This window comes from Ahaetulla prasina, chromosome 17 (assembly GCF_028640845.1).
Source record: "Ahaetulla prasina isolate Xishuangbanna chromosome 17, ASM2864084v1, whole genome shotgun sequence".
NCBI lineage: Eukaryota > Metazoa > Chordata > Lepidosauria > Squamata > Colubridae > Ahaetulla > Ahaetulla prasina.
Genome location: NC_080555.1, coordinates 6,979,328 through 6,998,591, shown reverse-complemented (window position 1 = coordinate 6,998,591; position 19,264 = coordinate 6,979,328). Strand labels below are relative to the sequence as shown.

General features: G+C 46.5%; 1 protein-coding gene across 1 annotated transcript; it reads left to right on the top strand.

The window, feature by feature from the left end:
- The first annotated feature begins 3,681 nt into the window (after positions 1 to 3,681).
- On the top strand, positions 3,682 to 18,525 carry LOC131186470 (solute carrier family 22 member 6-A-like). The gene is made up of 10 exons (XM_058160078.1): positions 3,682 to 4,278; positions 8,864 to 8,967; positions 9,805 to 9,959; positions 12,006 to 12,174; positions 12,988 to 13,111; positions 13,828 to 13,943; positions 14,077 to 14,291; positions 15,290 to 15,398; positions 16,536 to 16,739; positions 18,410 to 18,525. The coding sequence occupies exons 1-10, from the start codon at positions 3,871 to 3,873 to the stop codon at positions 18,507 to 18,509; spliced, it is 1,704 nt and encodes a 567-aa protein (XP_058016061.1). The 5' UTR covers positions 3,682 to 3,870; the 3' UTR covers positions 18,510 to 18,525.
- The last annotated feature ends 739 nt before the right edge of the window (positions 18,526 to 19,264 follow it).

Here is a 19,264-nt window from a genome sequence, read left to right as displayed (position 1 = left end):
ACAAAATAAGAGACGCACTATATGAAAATTAAGAAACACTATATGAAAATTCCCGGTTGGCTATCTATTATGGAAGCTATGATCCACCCCAACACATTAGACATCAGCAAAATGCCTAGATACTCAGAAATCCTAGATAAACAGGGAAAGCTTAAAAATAATCAGGTATTAAAAGAACAGGGAATATCCATTGATTGGTGGCCATGCCTACAACTGCCATCCAGATATAAGAATAGAATAGAATAGAATTTTTATTGGCCAAGTGTGATTGGACACACAAGGAATTTGTCTTGGTGCAGATGCTCTCAGTGTACATAAAAGAAAAGATACGTTCATCAAGGTACATTTACAACACAAATGATGGTCAATATATCAATATAAATCATAAGGATTGCCAGCAACAAGTTAAAGTCATACAGTCATAAGTGGAAAGAGATTGGTGATGGGAACTATGAGAAGATTAATAGTAGTGCAGATTTAGTAAATAGTTTGACAGTGTTGATGGAATTATTTGTTTAGCAGAGTGATGGCCTTCGGGAAAAAACTATAAAAAATATAAGAAAGATTAGGAAACCAGCTGTGGTTGTAACTTGACGACTGCCTGTATGAACTCAGTCTTTTTACAAGGTGGTTTTTGTTTTTGTTTTTGGAGAGAATAAAAACTGGAGGAAAACTTTTGGAAAAAGAGAGACGGTTAAAATTTGGGAAGTTTATCTAACCGAAATACAGCAACTTCCACAAACCTCACAATCTGCAGGACTGAAGGTAGGCTGAATAATGGACCGGCCTTTGCGATAAAACCCCAAAACAAGAGATATCTTACTTCATGTGTGCAAATAGGTTACTTATTCAATTTTATTGGGCTTATTAGGAAAGCAACAATCAGGTGTTCCTATTATCTAATAAGCTAACTACAGGTGACCAAGTCATCACACCTATTTAGCTGGGTCAGTAGAAAAGGCGGAAGTTAATGGGTTGTGGAGATACTAAAAATTATTCCGCTTTACCAATAGTTCTCCCAGTCTCTGAATCTACTAGACTTCCTTCTTCCTGAACAGAAAAAATCAAAAATACACAATAACAGAGTTGGAAGGGACCCCCAGAGGTCTTCTAATCCAACCTACTAAAAAAAAGCGTTACAGGCAGACTTACAACAGTTCATTTGGTGACCGTTCCAAAGTTACAACGGCACTGAAAAAAAGGGACTTGGGACTGTGTTTCACACTTACGACCTTTGTCGTATTCCCCACGGTCACGCGATTTGGGCACTTGGCAACTGCCTCAGATTTATGACGGTTGCAATGTCATAAAGGGGTCGTGTGATCCCTTTTTGCGACCTACCCAACAAAGTCAAGGTGGTGGCGGTGGGAACCGGATTCACTGAACAACCGTGTTACTAACTTAGCCGCTGTAGGGATTCACGTTAACAACCGTGGCAAGAAATGTCGTAAGATGGGGCAAATTTTTTCACTGAACCAACGTTTCACTTAGCAACAAAAATGGCCCCAAACAGGCATATGTGCGCTGGCCAGCTGGTCTTTGGGTTTCCAGTGCTCCGGCATGGGCATTTGCATGGGCATACGTGGGCACACGTTCCCAAAAAAGCTTCTCCATCACTCCCTTAGACCAGCGGTCACCAACCTTGGCAACTTTAAGACTTGTGGACTTCAACTCCCAGAGCTCTGGGAGTTGAAGTCCACAAGTCTTAAAGTTGCCAAGTTTGGAGACCCCTGCCCTAGACTATTTCAGACAAACTCGGCTGTCTAATCTCTACTTTAAAAACCTCCAGTGATGGGAGCACCCACAACTTCTGGAGACAAACCGTTCCACGGATGAATTGTTGTGATTGTTGTCAGGAAATTTCTAGGAGAACTAAGGGAGCTTTGTTCCCTTCTGTCCGACTTCGGCTCTCAAGGCAGCCCGTTTAGGGCGCTGCAAAGGAGAGAAAAATCTGATTTTAATCGCTGGCTTCTCTTTGCCATCGAGTTAGATTCGGATTTCGAAACTTGAGCGTTTGGTGTTGCACCTGACAAAAAAAACATAAACATCCCCCCAATAGACAGGGTCTATTGAACTGCCTTCAATTCAAAAACTGACCTGGCTTTGCCAATTTGATTTCAGAAAAACCTCCTGGCTTGGAGAGTTGATCCAACGGCTAGGAAATCCAGCCATCCCCCCCCCACTCTTATCTCTTCTCCCAAGAAACGACAACAACCAGAAAAAGAATATTGCATATTATCTTTTCAGCCTCTCTATCAGGCAGATAAGCTTGGGATGGGGTGGGGGGGAAACCCCCCCCCCCGCTGATGCCTTCTTAGGAAATTTGTTTAACCAGGATAACAACCCAGGATGTGTCTATCCACACAACTCGTTAATTCCCGACCTTTGGACCTTTCGCCGCAAGCTGAAGACGTACCTATTTCTTCAAGCAGGAATGGCCTAGGATTTTAGAATTTTATACGTTATTATTGGGGTTTTAAATTTTAACTGGGTTCTATAGTTTTATATATATTTTAAATTGGCCATATTTGATAGGTTTTTTTAATTATTGTTTTATTATATTTATTATTGTGGTTTTAGTTGGCTGTAAACCGCCCTGAGTCCTTCAGGAGAAGGGCAGTATAAAAATTTGATTAAATAAATAAATAAATAAATAAATTGTTCACCAGCAACAGAAAAACCAGTTTGAGCAAGAAGTAGAGACGGATTAAAGAAACACCTTCCTCGCCCACCACCCCAACCCCAAAATAAGAGCTGTAACCTCTAACCACCAAAACCTAGTTTTGAAAATTTCCTTTTTTTTTCTTTCTGGCAGAGCGAGTGGAATGGGGGCATCCCCTCCCCGTGAATGACACCCCCATCTCTGGATTTTTATATATTTTTTTTGCAGTTGGAAGAGTCTCCTCTTCCATTGAGAAATAATTTAATGAAAAGAAATGGTCTTTCTTTCTTTTCTTTTTATTTTCTCCCCCCACCCCACCCTTCGCTGGTTGCTCGGATTTCCTTCCTTGCAAAGAAGTGTGTGAACTCAGGACAAGCCCCAGCAAAAATAAATAAATATTTTTTTAAAAAATAATAATAATCGCATTTGTCTTAACCAAGGCAGTTTTGCCAGCTTTTCGTTCTGTCCTCGCACCCGCCTCCTGCCTAATATTCACCCCTCCCCCGATACACACTCTTTCTCTCTCTCTCTCTCTCTCTCTCTCACACACACACACACACACACACAAACACACGTAGTGCCCTGCCCCCAATTTTCATGAATGGCTGTATTTTCCGCTCTGTTCCTTCTTTGCCTCTCCCGGCTAATCCTTCCCAAAACTTTGGGACCTTGAACCCAGCGAGATTAGGTCTTGCGTAATCCCACCCACCCACCCACCCCCAGGAGAAAACAGCCCCCACAACTCCCTGCACAATCTTTTGCAAGCACACACACCCCCGACCCAAGATCACAGTTCACACCGAAGCATCCTCAAAAAGCCCCTCAGATCCACAGATGTTTTTCAGAGAGGAAGGGGAGAAAAAAAAAAAAGAACGCCTCGGCTGGGGGTGCCCCTGGCTCAAATTTTGCAACCCCCACCCCCCCAGGTTGCCACCATGGATGGCCTCGGTGTTTTTCATTCCTCCGCCCGCCTTGGTCCCCTCCAGCAATGTTTTCACTGACCGCCAAGCGGGCCTGGGAATAACTTTTTCAAGATGCTGAGCCCTGAATTCAGAAGAGGGAAGTTGTTGTTGTTGTTTTTTTCCAGTGCCAAAGAAAGGCTGGATGGAGCTGGCATGATTTCCAGAGAATCCGGCCCCGGAACGCCGATGAATTCCTAACTGTGGAAATCCTCGTTCTGGGTTTTCCAAAGGGGCTGCGTTTCCACAATGACGTTCGCCGAGCTTCTGGATCAGATCGGCGGCATGGGCCGCTTCCAGATCCTCCAAGTCACCTTGCTGGTGATCCCGATTTTATTAACTGCCAGCCATAACCTGCTCCAGAATTTTTCAGCCGGGATACCTGATCACTACTGCCGGGTCAGGCTAAGGCACAACGGCACCAATACCCCTACCAACCGGACTCAAATGCCAACCGGGGAGGAAGACCCTCTCTGGGGGATTCCCAAAGATGCCAGCGGGCAACCGGAGAAATGCCTCCGCTTTGCAGCCGCCGAGTGGCCGCCGCTCAATGCCAGCGCCGGAGTTGGTGGCAACGGCACAGGGACGGCGACCGAACCGTGCAAGGATGGATGGGTTTACGACCGAAGCATCTTCACTAACACCATCATTATGGAGGTCAGAGGGCAGAGGTGGTGGTGGATTGGATCGGATGTGGCCGACTGGATCTGGGTTTTGTCGAGTTTTAGAAGTCCAGTTTTTGAATCCCTTGCGAAAAGCCAGGCTTCCAAAACGTCGAGGTTATCAGCCGGGCGGCAGATCTTGGCGGGGTGGCTAAATTTTTGGAAGGGGGACACAAATTGCATTCTCAGAAATAAGTCTGTGTTTTGAACCTTCTTCAGGACTTGATGGGTTGGGAAGGGGGTCCCCAAAATGCCCCCACCCCGGCCCCCAGGCATGCAAAGAAAGCTTCCACGACCTCAATTTTTGTGGGGGTTGGGAGAGAGAAAAATCAACAGGATTGTACAGGATTACTAGGATTGTAAAAACCAAGATTCTGGTAAAAACAATTATCCCCCCCCAACCTACTAAGCATACAGAACGAAGAATGAAAGCATTGAAAAGGAGTTTGGGAGGTCTTCTAGTCCAGCCCCCTGGCTCCAGCATTCTGGACAAATGGCTGTCCAATCACTTCTTAAATACTTCCAGCCGAAGTTATCTTGGTGTGTGTATATAACATGATGTCTTTATTTTAAGAATCAGGGACTTTATGCAATTTTTTCCCCCCTGATTGCTCCAATAGACCAAGAAGGGAGAAATGCTATTACCTAGTTCTCCTGTTCTCTTTCCAGTCTTGGGAAAGAATTGGGTATGTCTAGTTTAATGAAAAGAAGGACTAGGGAAGACACGATAGCAGTGTTCCAGTATTTCAGGGGCTGCCCCAAAGAAGAGGGAGTCAAGCTATTCTCCAAAGCACCTGAGGGCAGGACAAGAAGCAACGGGTGGAAACTAATCAAGGAGAGAAGCAATTTAGAACTAAGAAGAAATTTCCTGACAGTTAGAACAATTAATCAGTAGAACAACTTGACTCCAGAAGTTGTAAAGGCTCCAACACTGGCAGTTTTAAAAGAGAGATTGGATAACCATTTGTCTGAAGTGGTGTAAGGTTTCCTGCCTAACCAGGGGGTTGGACTAGAAGACCTCCAAGGTCCCTTCCAACTCTTGTTATTCTATTCTAGTCAGTTGAACAATTACCAAAAAGGAAACACCACCACCCTATGTCTTTAATAGGCATTCAGTCTCAGAGCTAAATGAGATGGGAATAGAGTTCTCTTAAAAACCCTTAACTAGGATGCAAGGAGTGAGGTTAGAAGATCATATGAAGGTGGAAGAGGAGAGATTCCACCAGCTAATCCAAAAAGGGTTTAGATTTAACCCTGAATAAATCATTCAGCCCTGGAACAACTTGCCTCCAGAAGTTGTGGCTGCTCCAACAACTGGAGGTTTCTAAGAAGAGATTGGACAGCCGTTTGTCTGAAATGGCCTAGGGTTTCCTGCCTGAGTAAGGGGTTGGACTAGATGACCTCCAAGGTCCCTTGTGTTATTCTGTTAAATGAAATTTTCTGCTCCTACCTACCTTCCTGTCTGTGTTGTTCCCCCCCCCACCCTTCCTATTGTTTAAAATAAGTTTATCTTTTTGTAACAGTTCCCCCCCCACCCACAAATGTTGTTTCTACTTTGGATACATTGCAATTGTTGCAAAAACGCCAGCAGTTCTTTGAAATATAGTTATTAAATTTATGCAATAGTTATTAAATTTATGCAATGCCCTGTGTGTGTCTCTTTCCAAAGTGACTCTGGCTGCAAATTGAAGATGTTAGTCGTTCACACAAGTTAATGCCCCCAAGGTTATAGCTTGATTTTATTGGTGTGCTTAGATGGGGGGGGGGGGTCTCCAAAACTTTGGGGACTTTTAAGACTTGTAGACTTCAACTCCCAGAATTCCTCAGCCAGCCATGGATGCAAGGAGTGAGGTTAGAAGATCACCGGAAGGAGAAATAAACTCTGCCAGTTAACTCAGAGAGGGCTTAGATCAGGGGTCTGCAACCTTGGCAACTTTAAGACTTGTGGATTTCAACTCCCAGAATCCCTCAGCCAGCAAAGCTGGCTGAGGAATTCTGGGAGTTGAAGTCCACAAGTCTTAAAGTTGCCAAGGTTGGAGACCCCTGGCTTAGATTCAGCTCTGAATGAATTACAGGTGGTCTGACTTACAGCAGGCTGAAGAATTCTGGGAGTTGAAGTCCACAAGTCTTGAAGTCGCCATGTTTGGAGAGCCCTAGTCTAGAATGACCACACAGAGAGCTGTCACTTAATGCTGGCTGGGGAATTCTGGGGGTTGAAGTCCACCAGTCGGCAAAAACTGGGACACCCCCTGATTGATATCCTGTCTTAAGCTCGGGGAGTTCAAGCGTTCCCTTCCTTCCAGTTTTCCCTTGGAACAACAACCCTGCGAGGGAGGGTTAGCAGTCTGTTAAAAACAAATTGAACTTCGATTTGTTTTGCTCCTGGGGGTGTTTTATTATTTGCTTTTGTTTGCACGTCGCTCTTTTGCCTGACTTTTTTTTTTACTAGGTCGGTTTTTTTAAGTTGTTTAGGAGTCTAGTGGGCCACTTCAGTTTTGCAGCAATTCTTAGCCCTAAGAAGCTTACAATCAACAAGTCTCTCTCTGTGTCTCTTGTCTCTCTCTCTTTTTCCCTCCCTCCCTCCCTCTCCCGCTCTCGTCTTCCTCTTTCCCTCTCCCTCTCCTCTCTCTTTTCCCCACCCTCTCTCTGTCTCGTCTCTTTCCCTCCCTCCCTCCCTCCCATCCCTCTTTCCCTCCCACCCCCTCACCCTCCCTCTCTCTCTTGTCTCTCTCTTTCCCTCTCCCTCTTCTCTTTCCTTCTCCTCTCCTCTTCCTCCCTCCCTCCCTCTCTCGTCTTTCCTTTTCCATCTCTTCTCTCTTTCCTCCGTCTCTCTCTCTTTCCCCACTCTCCTCCCTGTCTCTTCCTCCCTCCCATCTCTTCCCCCACCCTCCCTCTGTCTGTCTCTCTCTTCCCTCTCCCTTTCTTCTTCCTCCTCCCACCCTCCCTCTCGTCTTTCCTTTTCCATCTCTTCTCTTCCTTCGTCTCCCCTTTCCCCACTCTCCCTCCCTGTCTTTCCTCCCTCCCATCTCTCTTCCCCCACCCTCCTCTCTCTCTCTCTTCCTCTCCCTTTCCCTCTCCTTTCTTCTTCCTCCTCCCTCCCACCCTCCTCTCCCTCTCTCTCTCTCTCTCTTCCCCACTCTCCCTCTCTCGTCTCTTTCCTCCCACCTCTCTCTGTCTCTCTCTTTCCTCCCTCCCTCCTCCCTCCCATCCCTCTTTCCTCCCACCCCTCACCCTCCCTCTCTCTTGTCTCTCTTTCCTCTCCTCTTCTCTTCCTTCTCCTCTCCTCTTCCTCCTCCCACCCTCCCTCTCGTCTTTCCTTTTCCATCTCTTCTCTCTCTTCCTCTCCTCTCCTCTTTCCTCCCACCCTCCTCTCCCTCTCTCTTCCTCCCTCCCATCTCTTCCCCCACCTCCTCCCCTCTGTCTGTCTCTTCTCTCTTTCCTCTCCCTTTCTTCTTTCCTCCTCCCACCCTCCCTCTCCTCTCATCTCTTTCCTCTCTCTTCCCCACTCTCCCTCTCGTCTCTTTCCTCCCACTCTCTCTCTCTTCCTCTCCTCTTCTCTTTCACCCTCTTTCCTCCCTCCCACCCTCCCTCTCTTGTCTTTCCTTCTCCCTGTCTCTTCTCTCTTTCCTCCGTCTCTCTCTCTTTTCCCCACTCTCCCTCCCTGTCTCTTTCCTCTCCCTTTCTTCTCTTTCCTCCTCTCAACCTCCTCTCCTCTCATCTCTTTCCTCTCTCTTCCCCACTTTCCTCTCTCATCTTTCCTCCCTCTCTCCTCTTTCCCTCTCCCTCTTCTCTTTCTTTCTCCCTCTCCCTCTTTCCCTCCCTCCCACCCTCCCTCTCTTGTCTTTCCTTCTCCCTGTCTCTTCTCTCTCTTTCCCTCCATCTCTCTCTCTTTTCCCCCCACCCTCCCTCTGTGTCTCTGTCTCTTCTCTCTCTTTCCTCTCCCTTTCTTCTCTTTCCTCCCTCCCACCCTCCCTCTCCCTCTCCTCTTCCTCTCCCTTTCCTCTCTCTCTGTCTCTTCCCCTCTCCCTCTTCTTTCTCTCCCTCCCACCCACCTTCCCTCTCCCTCTTGTCTCTCTTTTTTCCTCCCTCCCTCTGTTTCTTCTTTCCCTCCTTCCCTCCCTCTCTCTTTCCCTCCCACCCCCTCACCCTCCCTCTGTCATCTCTCTCTTTCCTTCTCCCTCTCCCTCTCTTTCCCTCCCTCCCACCTTCCCTCTCCCTCTCTTGTCTCTTTTCTTCTCCCTGTCTCTTCTCTCTCTTTTCCCCACTCTCCTGTCTCTTTCCTCCCTCCCTCCCATCTCTTCCCCCATCCTACCTGTCTCTTCTCTTTCCTCTCCTTTCTTCTCTTCCCCACTCTCTCTTGTCTCTTTCCCTCTCCCCTATTTCCCTCCCTCTCTCTCTCTCTCTCTCTCTCTCTCTCTCTCTCTCTCTCTCTGTCTCTTCCCCTCTCCCTCTTCTTTCTCTCCCCCCCCCCCCCCCCCCCTCTTCCTCTCTTGTCTCTTTTCCTCCCTCCCTCCCTGTTTCTTCTCTTCCCCTCCTTCCCTCCCTCTCTCTTTCCTCTAAACTGTTTTCCCTTCCACCAGTGGGACCTGGTTTGCAACCGGAAGACGCGGAGACAGATGGCTCAGTCCATTTACATGGGCGGCGTCCTCGCTGGTGCTCTTATACTTGGGAGCTTAGCAGACAGGTGGGTATTTACAAGCAGAGCCGTGCTTTGCTGTGAATATAGCCAGAATGCAACAATGATGGATTAGTATCCTACTTCTGCCACCAATGCAGCCTCTCTTAAGGTTGTGGAAGTCACTATCTCGGCCTCAGCCCTCTCCCCTGCCTCCCTGTGGGAGTAACTGTGGCCTGTCATAAAAGAGAAGGAGTAAGAGAAAAGGAAAAGGAAAGGGAAAAAGAGAAAGAGAAAAAGAAAAAGAAAAAAAAAAGAGGGAAAGGGAAAGAGAAAGAAAAAGGAAAGGAAAAAAGGGAATGAAAAAAGAAAAAGGAAGGAAAGAGAAAGAAAGAAAAAAGAGAAAAGGAAATGAAAGGGAAATGAAAGGAAAAGAAAAGAAAGGGAAAGAGAAAGGGAAGGAGAAAAAGAGAAAGAAAAAGGAAACGAAAGGGAAAGGGAAAGGGAAAGAAAAAAGAAAAAGACAGAAAAAAAGAAAAAGAAAAGGGAAACAGAAGCCTATTTTCCAGGTTGTAAATAAGAAACTAGTCCTCACTGAGTCTTATTGGACAAAGGACAGGAGATGTACAGGTAGACCTCGAGTAACGCTCACGATTGGGACCAGAATTTCCATTGGTAATAAAGGTGGTTGTTTAACTAAGTTGTGCCACAATGGAAGTAAGTGTGAGGACCAGGCCCCAAATCACTTATTTCAGCGCCGTCGTAACTTCGAACAGTCGCTCAGCAAACGATGGCGACTCGAGGGCTAGGGATCCTGCTAATAATATCAATATACTGATTATGACCGTCACCTCTGAAGGAAGGAAGACTTGTTCCCGTGGATTGATGCAGAATTCTGTGCTGCAGGTTCGGCCGCAAAGCGATCTTGACTTGGTCCTACCTCCAGCTGGCCATTTCGGGGGTCTGCACGGCTTTTGCCCCCAATTACGCAGCCTACTGTGCCTTCCGGTTCCTGGTTGGCATGGCGCTCTCTGGCATTGTCCTCAACTGCATGTCTTTAGGTAAGACGGGCGGAAGTTGGTCAAACTTGGGTGGGGGGTTGGACTAGATGACCTACAAGGTCCCTTCCTTCCAACTCTGTTAATCTGTTAAACACCTGTTAAACAAAACTAGCTCGGAGGGGGTGGGGGATGAGGTGAGCAGGATGGGGAAAACAAGATATTTATAGGATTCCAGAGTTTTAAAGGCCACGTTTAGAGTTTCCAGAGTTTGCATCTGGTTCTCAGTCACTTTTAAGATGGGTGGATTCCAGTTCCCAGAATTCCCCAGCCAGCCATACATGGACTTCAACTCCCAGAATTCCCCAGCCAGCAAGTTTTGAAATGTGTGGATTTCAACTCCCAGCATGCTGGCTAGGGAATCCTGGGAGTTGAAGTCCACATATCTTAAAGTTAACTGAAACTTGTAAAATTAGATTTTCCCAGAATTCCCCAATTAGTGTGCTGGCAGTTGAAATCCACACATCTTGAAACTTGCTGGCTAGGGAATCCTGGGAGTTGAAGTCCACATATCTTAAAGTTAACTGAAACTTGTAAAATTAGATTTTCCCAGAATTCCCCAATTAGTGTGCTGGGAGTTGAAATCCACGCATTTTAAAACTTGCTGGCTAGGAAATTCTGGGAGTTGAAGCCCACGTATCTTAAAGTTAACTGAAATTTTTAAAATAGATTTTCCCAGAATTCCCCAACCAGCATGCTTGGGAGTTGAAGTCCATGGATTTCAAAACTTGCTGGCTAGGGAATCCTGGGAGTTGAAATCCACCCATCTCAAAGTACGCTGGCTGGGGAATTCTGGAAGTTGAAATCCACATGCCTTAAAGTTGCCAAGGTTGAAAGCCGCATGGCCCTAAATCTGATATTTCAATGCAAATCTAAATACGCTTTCGACTCCATTCAGCTGGTTCCTGATCCTCAGAACCGACAGGGTAGCCTTTCTCCCCCAGCGTAGAAATTTGGTTGTTGCAAAGCCCCACTGGTTGGATTTGGGCCTGAGAGATCGCTGTTGGGAGCAAATAGCCCACGAGGGGGGTGGGTGCCCAAGGTTATTTTGCAGGCTTGCAATTTTGCGCATTCCTGGCTCCTTGAGCAATGTTTGGTCCCCAGCGTGCTGTCGACCTGTCCAAATATTTATCTCTGCGGTTTGCCATACCTGAGTCTTAATTTGATTAAGGCCCACTGGGAAGAAGGGGTCATATGATCTGCACAGAATGCAGGAATAATGGGAGGGTGGGGGGGGGCGGAGACATCACGGTGCCTCAGACACAGGGAGGAAAATGATGCAAGGAGAACCTCATGGCAACTTAGATTGCCAATTGAAGTTGGGGAAAGGACACCATGTGGTGCTCCCTGGCTACTTTGTATTATTCAGAAATAACTTTAAAAAGACCTTTTTTCCATGATATGGAGCAACGTATCATCGCTTGCGACTGTCTGAAGGGTGGACTTCCACTCCCAGAATTCCCCGGCCAGCATGCTTTAAGATGGGTGGATTTCCACTCCCAGAATTCCCCAGCCAGCATTCTTTAAGATGGGTGGTCTTCAACTCCCAGAATGCCCCAGCCAGCATTTTTTAGAATGGGTGGACTTCCACTCCCAGAATTCTCCAGCCAACATGGTTTAAGAGGAGTGGACTTCAACTCCCAGAATTCCTCCACCTGTATGCATGGTCTTCAACTCCCAGAAGCAGGCTGGCTGGCTGGGGAATTCTGGGAGTTGAAGTCCATCCATCTTAAAAATTACCAAGCTTGAGAAACAATGGCGTGAGCCACGGTGGTGCAGTGGTTAGAGTGCAGTACTGCAGGCGACTTCTGCTGACTGCCGGCTGACTGCAATTTGGCAGTTCGACTCTTACCAGGCTCCAGGTTGACTCAGCCTTCCATCCTTCCGAGACGGGTAAAACGAGGATCCAGATTGTTGGGGGGGCAAGATGGTGACTCTGTAAACCGCTTAGAGAGGTCTGTAAAAACACTGTGAAGCGGTATATAAGTCTAAGCGCTATTGCTAAGCTAACAAGATTAATGCCCATGCTTCCTTCTTCCCTTGCATTAGTCCTGGAATGGGTGCCCACCAACATTCGTACCGTTGCTGGCACACTGGTGGGGTATTCTGCCACCTTTGGGCAAATCGTCCTTCCTGGTTTGGCTTACGCGCTTCCAGATTGGCGCCAGCTTCAATTCACGGCATCCATGCCGTTCTTCATTTTCTTCATATACTCGTGGTGAGCAGGTAGCATCTTTGCGGCGGCCATTCCTAAAAACTTTATTGTTCAAGCGAATCGCTGCGGTTGTTAAGTTAGCAACACGGTTGGAAAGTGAATCTGGCTTCCCGCGTTGACTTGGCTTGTCAGAAGGTCGCCCAAGGGGATCACGGGACGTTGCAACCGTCATAAATATGAGTCAGTTGCCAAGTTGCCTGAATTTTGATCACGTGATCACGGGGATGCTGCAATGGTCGTTAAGTGTCAAAAACGGTCACAAATCACTGATTTTTCAGTGCCGTTGTCAATTTGAATGGGTTGTAAGTTGAGAACTTACCCGTATAACTTCGTATTCCGGGTCCCAGATTCAAATCTCACCCCTTGGCTCAAATTCACATTTTAGAGATGGATTTTGCACATCTCTCCGTCCTGGTTCTGCACCATTTTGAACAGTCACTAAATGGACGGTTGAGCGGTCCCCCCCCCCCAACTTTGTGACTTGGTAGTCCAGCCGGGGGTGGGGGTGGGGGTGAAGAAGAAGGGAACCGGGCCACAGAAGCAGCATGCTGAAACCTGTGCACGTGTGCCAGCCCACCCCGCTCACATGACCCGGTTTCGAATAGGGCAGGGGTCTCCAACCTTGACAACTTTAAGACTTGTGGACTTCAACTCCCAGAATTCCCAGCAAAGCTGGCTGAGGTATTCTGGGAATTGAAGTCCACAAGTCTTAAAGTTGCCAAGGTTGGAGACCCCTGGAATAGGGCACACAGCTCGGTAGCGGGCCGCAGCCCGGGGTTTGGGGACTCCCGATCTAAGCGTCCCGTTTTGACACAGGTGGTTTGCAGAATCCGCCCGGTGGCTGGTGCTGTCCGGCAAAGCCGACCAGGCGGTCGACGTCTTGAAGAAAGTGGCTCAGCTGAACGGGAAGAAAGACGAAGGAGAGAAACTCAACACCGAGGTAACGAAGGGTAGAGGAAAGTCAAGGTAGGTTAGTGGGGGGGGGGGAGTGTTGATGGTTGATGCGCTTGTGGGAGTCGTCGGTTCCTGTTTGATGGTGGGGAACTGGGTCTTTTAGAAACGATCTTCGTGGCTTGACGATTTAATCCGGAGTGCCTAATCCTGGCGACTTTAAGACCTGTGAACTTCAACTCCCAGAATTCCCCAAAATGCGAGAGGTTCATGGCCAGGCCGTAGCAAGCAAACCTGGTTGCAAACCTAAAACCAGGGAATAATTAAATCTCAGGGTCTGCCACCCTGTAGAAACAGCTAAGTTTCTAGTCCTCATAGTTGCTCTGAGAGCAAGATGACCAGGGATGCTGGCTGGGGAATTCTGGGAGTTGAAGTCCATAGGTCTTAAAGTTGCCAAGGTTGGATTCTCTTGGTTTAGTCCGAGTGATCCATTTGCTGAGTCGATCCCTCGGTTTTGAAAGCTTCTTTGGTGGGAATCTACTGAGGTTGACATGGTCATTGAGAATCCCTGCTGAAGTTCTCCTGGTGGATCTGGTTCCAGAGCCAAGATCCTTGTAGGAGGGGATAGCGGGGGCTGATCCTTCGAACAAAATCCGGAGTCAGTTCTGTTGGGCCAAATGAGATAGAACTATGTGAGAAAACAGCCCAAAACTTGAGGATCGCTGTTTCTGGCACTCCTTTGTCCCCTTTGTCGTTGGGTGTTAGGTCTTGAAATCCAGCATGCAGAAGGAAATGACTTTGGCCCAGTCGTCTTACACCTTTGCCTCCTTGGCCCGGACACCTACAGTACGCCGGATCTCCTGCTGTATTTCCAGCGTGTGGTACGTTTCGGTGGGCACCCTTCCTTCCCTAACGATCTCGTTCACGGAGCCGCCATGAGGACTAGAAACCTGAGTGTCAACCTCTGCCAAGATTCAGGCAGACCCCCGAGACTGATTCGTTCCCCGGTTTTAGGTTTGCAACCAGTTTCGCTTACTACGGCCTGGCGATGGACCTCCAACATTTCGGCTTCAGCATCTACCTCATCCAGGTGGCCTTTGGTACCATTGATATCCCTGCCAAGCTGGGCTCAGCCATCGGCATGAGTTACATCGGAAGGAGGACCACGCAAGCTTCGTCCGTCATCTTGGCTGGGCTGGCCATTTTGGTCAATATCTTGGTGCCCTCAGGTGAACCCTCTTAAGTCGTGCAGGTGCCGAGGGAAGCCATCTTTAGCTCCCCGTGCCCAAAATTACTGTGATTTGAATGCCACCAGCTCAGAAACAAAGAACAGTAGTCCTCGGGTTATGATGGCAAGGAACTGGACTTTCCAGATATAAGCAGTGCAGTTAGAAAACATGTTATGTATAGGCAGTCCTTTACTTAATAACCATTCATTTAGTGACCATTCAAAATTATAATGGCAGTTGCAAAACCTGGGAGGCGTTAGGAAAAGCTAATATTATCAAAGGCCCAAAACAGGTTTCAATAAGGGGGTATTTTGTTAAATTTAGATTAAGGCTTATCCTTAATCAGGTTATCCAACCTTGCCAGCTTTAAGGCTTGTGGATTTCAACTCCCAGAATTCCCCAGCCAGCCATGTTGGGAGTTGAAGTCCACTCACCTGAAAACAGGCTGACTGAGGGATTCTGGGAATTGAAGTCCACCCATCTGAAAGCAGGCTGGCTGGGGAATTCTGGGAGTTGAAGTCCACCCACCTGAAAACAGGCTGGCTGGGGGATTCTGGGAGTTGAAGTCCACCCACCTGAAAACAGGCTGACTGGGGAATTCTGGGAGTTTGAAGTCCACCCACCTGAAAGCAGGCTGGCTGGGGAATTCTGGGAGTTGAAGTCCACCCATCTGAAAACAGGCTGGCTGGGGGATTCTGGGAGTTGAAGTCCACCCACCTAAAAGCAGGCTGGCTGGGGGATTCTGGGAGTTGAAGTCCACCCACCTGAAAGCAGGCTGGCTGGGGGATTCTGGGAGTTGAAGTCCACATGTCTTAAAGTTACCACTGCTGGACACGCCTGCCCTAAAAATTTATTGCGGCTCCTACCTTCCAACGGAAGGAAAGGATCCCATGAATTTTGACAATATAGAATTTGTTTTAGCATGGAGTGTCTGAACATTCCCGTCTTCATCTCCCTTTCCCCCCCCCTCCTTTGCTGTCCTTCACCTCTAACTGAAGATTTACGGACCCTGAGAACGTTTTTGGCAGTGCTTGGCAAGGGGTGTCTCGCGTCTTCTTTCAACTGTCTGTATCTGTACACTGGAGAACTGTACCCCACGGTGATCAGGTATGTCGCCCCCATACCTCCGAGGCTCTTGAATCCTTGTCTGGTTTTCAAATCTTCATAATAGGGGGTTTTTCCCCCCCCCACCAACACTTCGACGTCTTGCTGTTGCAGTGATCCAAATGGCCAAAATTATTCTCTCTTTGGGTCGAGGCTGCGTTATCACCAATTATACAACCAACTTCGTTGTTTATATAATGTACAATGGCAATAAAGGCTATAACTATATCACACGCCTCGTGGGGAACCAGGAGTGGAAAATCCGCAAAATTAATCTCTAAAATTGGGAATTTTGAGGCAGGAGGCGAGATTGGAATCCACACCCAGGAATGAGAAGCTATACAGGTAGTTCTCGACTTATGACCAGAGTCAGAATTCCCATCGCTGAGCAAGACAGTTGTTAAGGGAGTTGTGCCTGATTTAATGACCTTCTTTTGGCCACCGTTGTTAAGCAAATCATTCAGTTATTAAGCGAAACTGGCTTCCCCCACTGATTTTGGTTGTTGGAAGCCACCTGGGAAAGTCTCAAATGACAATCAAGAGAGATGGCACACATCGTAAATACATGTTGGTTCATACATACAGGTAATCCTCAATTTATAACAGTTAAGTTTAGTGACCGTTCAGTTACGACAGCACTGTAAATGTGACTTGTGACCATTTTTCACCGTTACGACCTTTGCAGCATCTCTCTGATCGTGTGATTAAAATTCAGGTGCTTGGCAAATGCTTCATATTTATGACAGTTGCAGTGTCCCGGGGGGTTATGTGATCCCCTTTTGCGACCTTCTGAAAAACAAAGTCAATGGGGAAGCCAGATTCACCTTAACAACCATGTTATTAATTTTCCAATTGCAGTGTGATTCCCTTAACAAACGTGGGGAGGTCGTAAAACAGGGCAAAGCTCCCTTAACGAACATAAAACTTGAGCTCAACTCTGGTCATTAAGTCGAGGACTACCTGCGCCTGAATTTTGATCGGGGATGCTGCCTCGGTCAATAAGGGCAAGGGAGAGAACCCATCATAAGCCAAGATCAAACATTCCTAAAAGGCCGATGGGAGTGAAAATTCAGGCATTTGTTTCTCCTTTCATCGGTTTGTGGTTTGTGTCCTTCAAAGCCGGTTTCTTACTGTTTGCAGACAAACCGGGATGGGGCTCGGAAGCACCCTGGCCCGCGTGGGTGGCATTGTGGCACCCATGATCAAAATGACGGGTGAACATTGCTCCTATCTTCCGTCGCTCATCTACGGGACGGCCCCCATCCTCTCTGGCATTGCCGCCGTCTTTCTGCCCGAGACCCTCAACGTGCCGCTGCCCGATACGATAGACGAGGTGGAAGGGAGGTGAGTTTCTTGCACGCTCGGAAAAGCGAGGGTGATGATTCTGATAGGGCTTTGGTGGAGGAAGGTGTTGGACTGGGGTCCAGGTTCGAGTCCTCCTCTGAGCCAGATCAGGAATGGGGAGACCCGGTTTTCACAATCTTGACTACTTGGACTTCAAGTCCCAGAATCCTTGTGCTGGTTGGAGAATTCTGGGAGTTATAGGGAATTCTGGGAGTTATTTATTTAATACATATCATTTGTATCCTGCCTTTATTATTTTTATGAATAATTCTAGGCAGCGAACATGTCCAACATGGCTTCTTCCTCCTATTTTCCCCACAACAACCCGTTGAGGTGGGTTGGACTGAGAGAACAGAGCTGGTTCAGAGTCAACCAATTGGCTTTAATGTCTAAAATTGAACTAAAACTCATAGTCGCCTGGCGACTGGCCCAAAGTCACCCAGCCAGCTTTCATGCCTAAAACGGGATTAGAACTCACGGTCTCCTGCTTTCTACAGTAGTGGCCAAAATTATGGAAACCTTTTGGGAAAAGTGTATTTTTGAGGATGGATGGCTAATAACACCACTTTTGGGGGGAAGTTTCAAGATAATTATATTCCACTGCTGGAATGGCCTGGGAATAGCCCAGACCTTCACCCAATTGAAAATCTATGGAGCCTTCCTGGAATCAGATGACCCAGGAATTGAAGAAGGGGAGGTTATAGATCATGGGGCTGAAGCGGCTGGCGCTGTTGCGGCCCTGGAGTTGGGTCAGGCTGAACCCAGAGTTCTGAGATCCAAAACTAGGAAGTGATAAAGATATTTGGGATTGTGTTGGTTTTCCTTATTCTCTTTTGTACGATATTCTGTTTATTCTTGACTCTTCTTTATTACGTATTTAAAATTTGCAAACTTAGCTACTTCGTGTCACCTGCTTGCCTTATGGCTGTTGTATGTGTTAAAAAATTTGAGTAAAATTCTTATTTTAGATAAGAAAAATGAAAATTTACCATACCTGATATGTATTTGTATAAACCTTTTTTGACTAATAAAAACTTTTTGAATAACAAAAAAAGAAAATCTATGGAGCCAACTAAAGAAACTTGTGAATCAGAAGCGACCCAGCAATAAACCTGAGTTAATAGAAGCCATCCTTCAATCTTGGCTTCACATGATAACAGCTGCAGAACTAAAAGACTCGATTCACTCCATGGGAAGACATTGTAAGGCCGTAATTCATGCTAAAGGTTACCCAACTAAGTATCAACTGACATATTTTTTGTATATCTCGTTTTTTCTATGGTGATAATTTTTGTATATCTCATTTTTTCTATGTGTTTCACTTTTCTTCTTTACACCGTACTTACTATTCTAATAGCAAATCCTTCATAAAAGTTATCGCATTACATTCTTGATTAAATTATTTTTCCATTGAGATATAATTTTATGGTACTACTCCAAAAAAAAAAAAGTGCTGTTATTAGCTAGTTTTAGAAAATACACTTTTTCCCAAAAGGTTTCCAAAATTTTGGCCCCTACTGTAGCATGGTGCCTTGGCCATCAGACCAGTCTGGCTTTCCGAATCAAAGTCCATCCAACTTAAAGCACACTCGCTGGGGAATTCTGGGAGAGGAAGCCCACCCAACTTAAAAGTATCTCCTGCGATTTCTGCTTGTTTTTAAATATTCCAGAATAACGCCAGAGCGACAGTCCCTTACCGTTCCGAGCCAAGAACCAGTTTTGCTCCAGAAATTGGACCAAGGGAGAACCCTGGATGGTGATATTTGCTAAAGTGGGGGAAAACGAGGAATCAGAAATTATTGCAAGTTCATTAGACATCTTTAATTGTCTTTTTTGGAGGGGGAGGGGGCTTTGGACGGGAGGTGGGATTTTCAGATTTTAAAAAATCAGCCAAATAAATGAACAAGAATTGATGAAAATTGTAGTCATCCCTTTCTGATATTTTGACGACCGGATTAAGTTCCATCTCTAAAATGCGCTAATATGCAAGTAGTCCTCAACATACAACCATTACAACCATTCATTTAGTGACATTTCAAAGCGATACAGGCGTTTCTTGACTTACAACCATCGTGGGGACTCATTCATACCAAACCATGATTTTAGAATTCTAAACGGACCTCAGCTATGTGATCCCTTTTGCGATTGCCTTATTGACGAGCAAAGTCAAGGGGGAAGCCCGATTCACTTAACAGCCGGGTTAAGAAAAGCCATAAAACGGAGCAAAACTCACTTGATAAAGGTCTCACTTAACAGAAATTTTGAGTTGTAAAGTCGAGGATTACCTGTAACTTTTTTTTTAAAAAGTGAAACTATCAAGCTTGGCCAAGCTTTTGCAATCAATATTAGAATAATGCATGTGCTAAATATGACTCTTACCTACCCCACCCTACCCGCCCCAATCTTGCCAATATGTCAGACGTGGGTTTCAGCAGGTTCTGACCAATTTTGGAGAACCGGCAGTGGAAATTTTGAGTAGTTTGGAGAACCAGTAGTAAAAATTGACTGGCCCTGCCCCCATCTAT

Coding starts and splice junctions, on each gene's coding strand:
- LOC131186470 (XM_058160078.1), top strand. CDS start 3,871: ATGACGTTCGCCGAGCTTCTGGATCAGATCGGCGGCATGGGCCGCTTC. Junction 12,175..12,987: donor ATTTTCTTCATATACTCGTG/GTGAGCAGGTAG, acceptor GTTTTGACACAG/GTGGTTTGCAGAATCCGCCC. Junction 14,292..15,289: donor CAATATCTTGGTGCCCTCAG/GTGAACCCTCTT, acceptor CTCTAACTGAAG/ATTTACGGACCCTGAGAACG.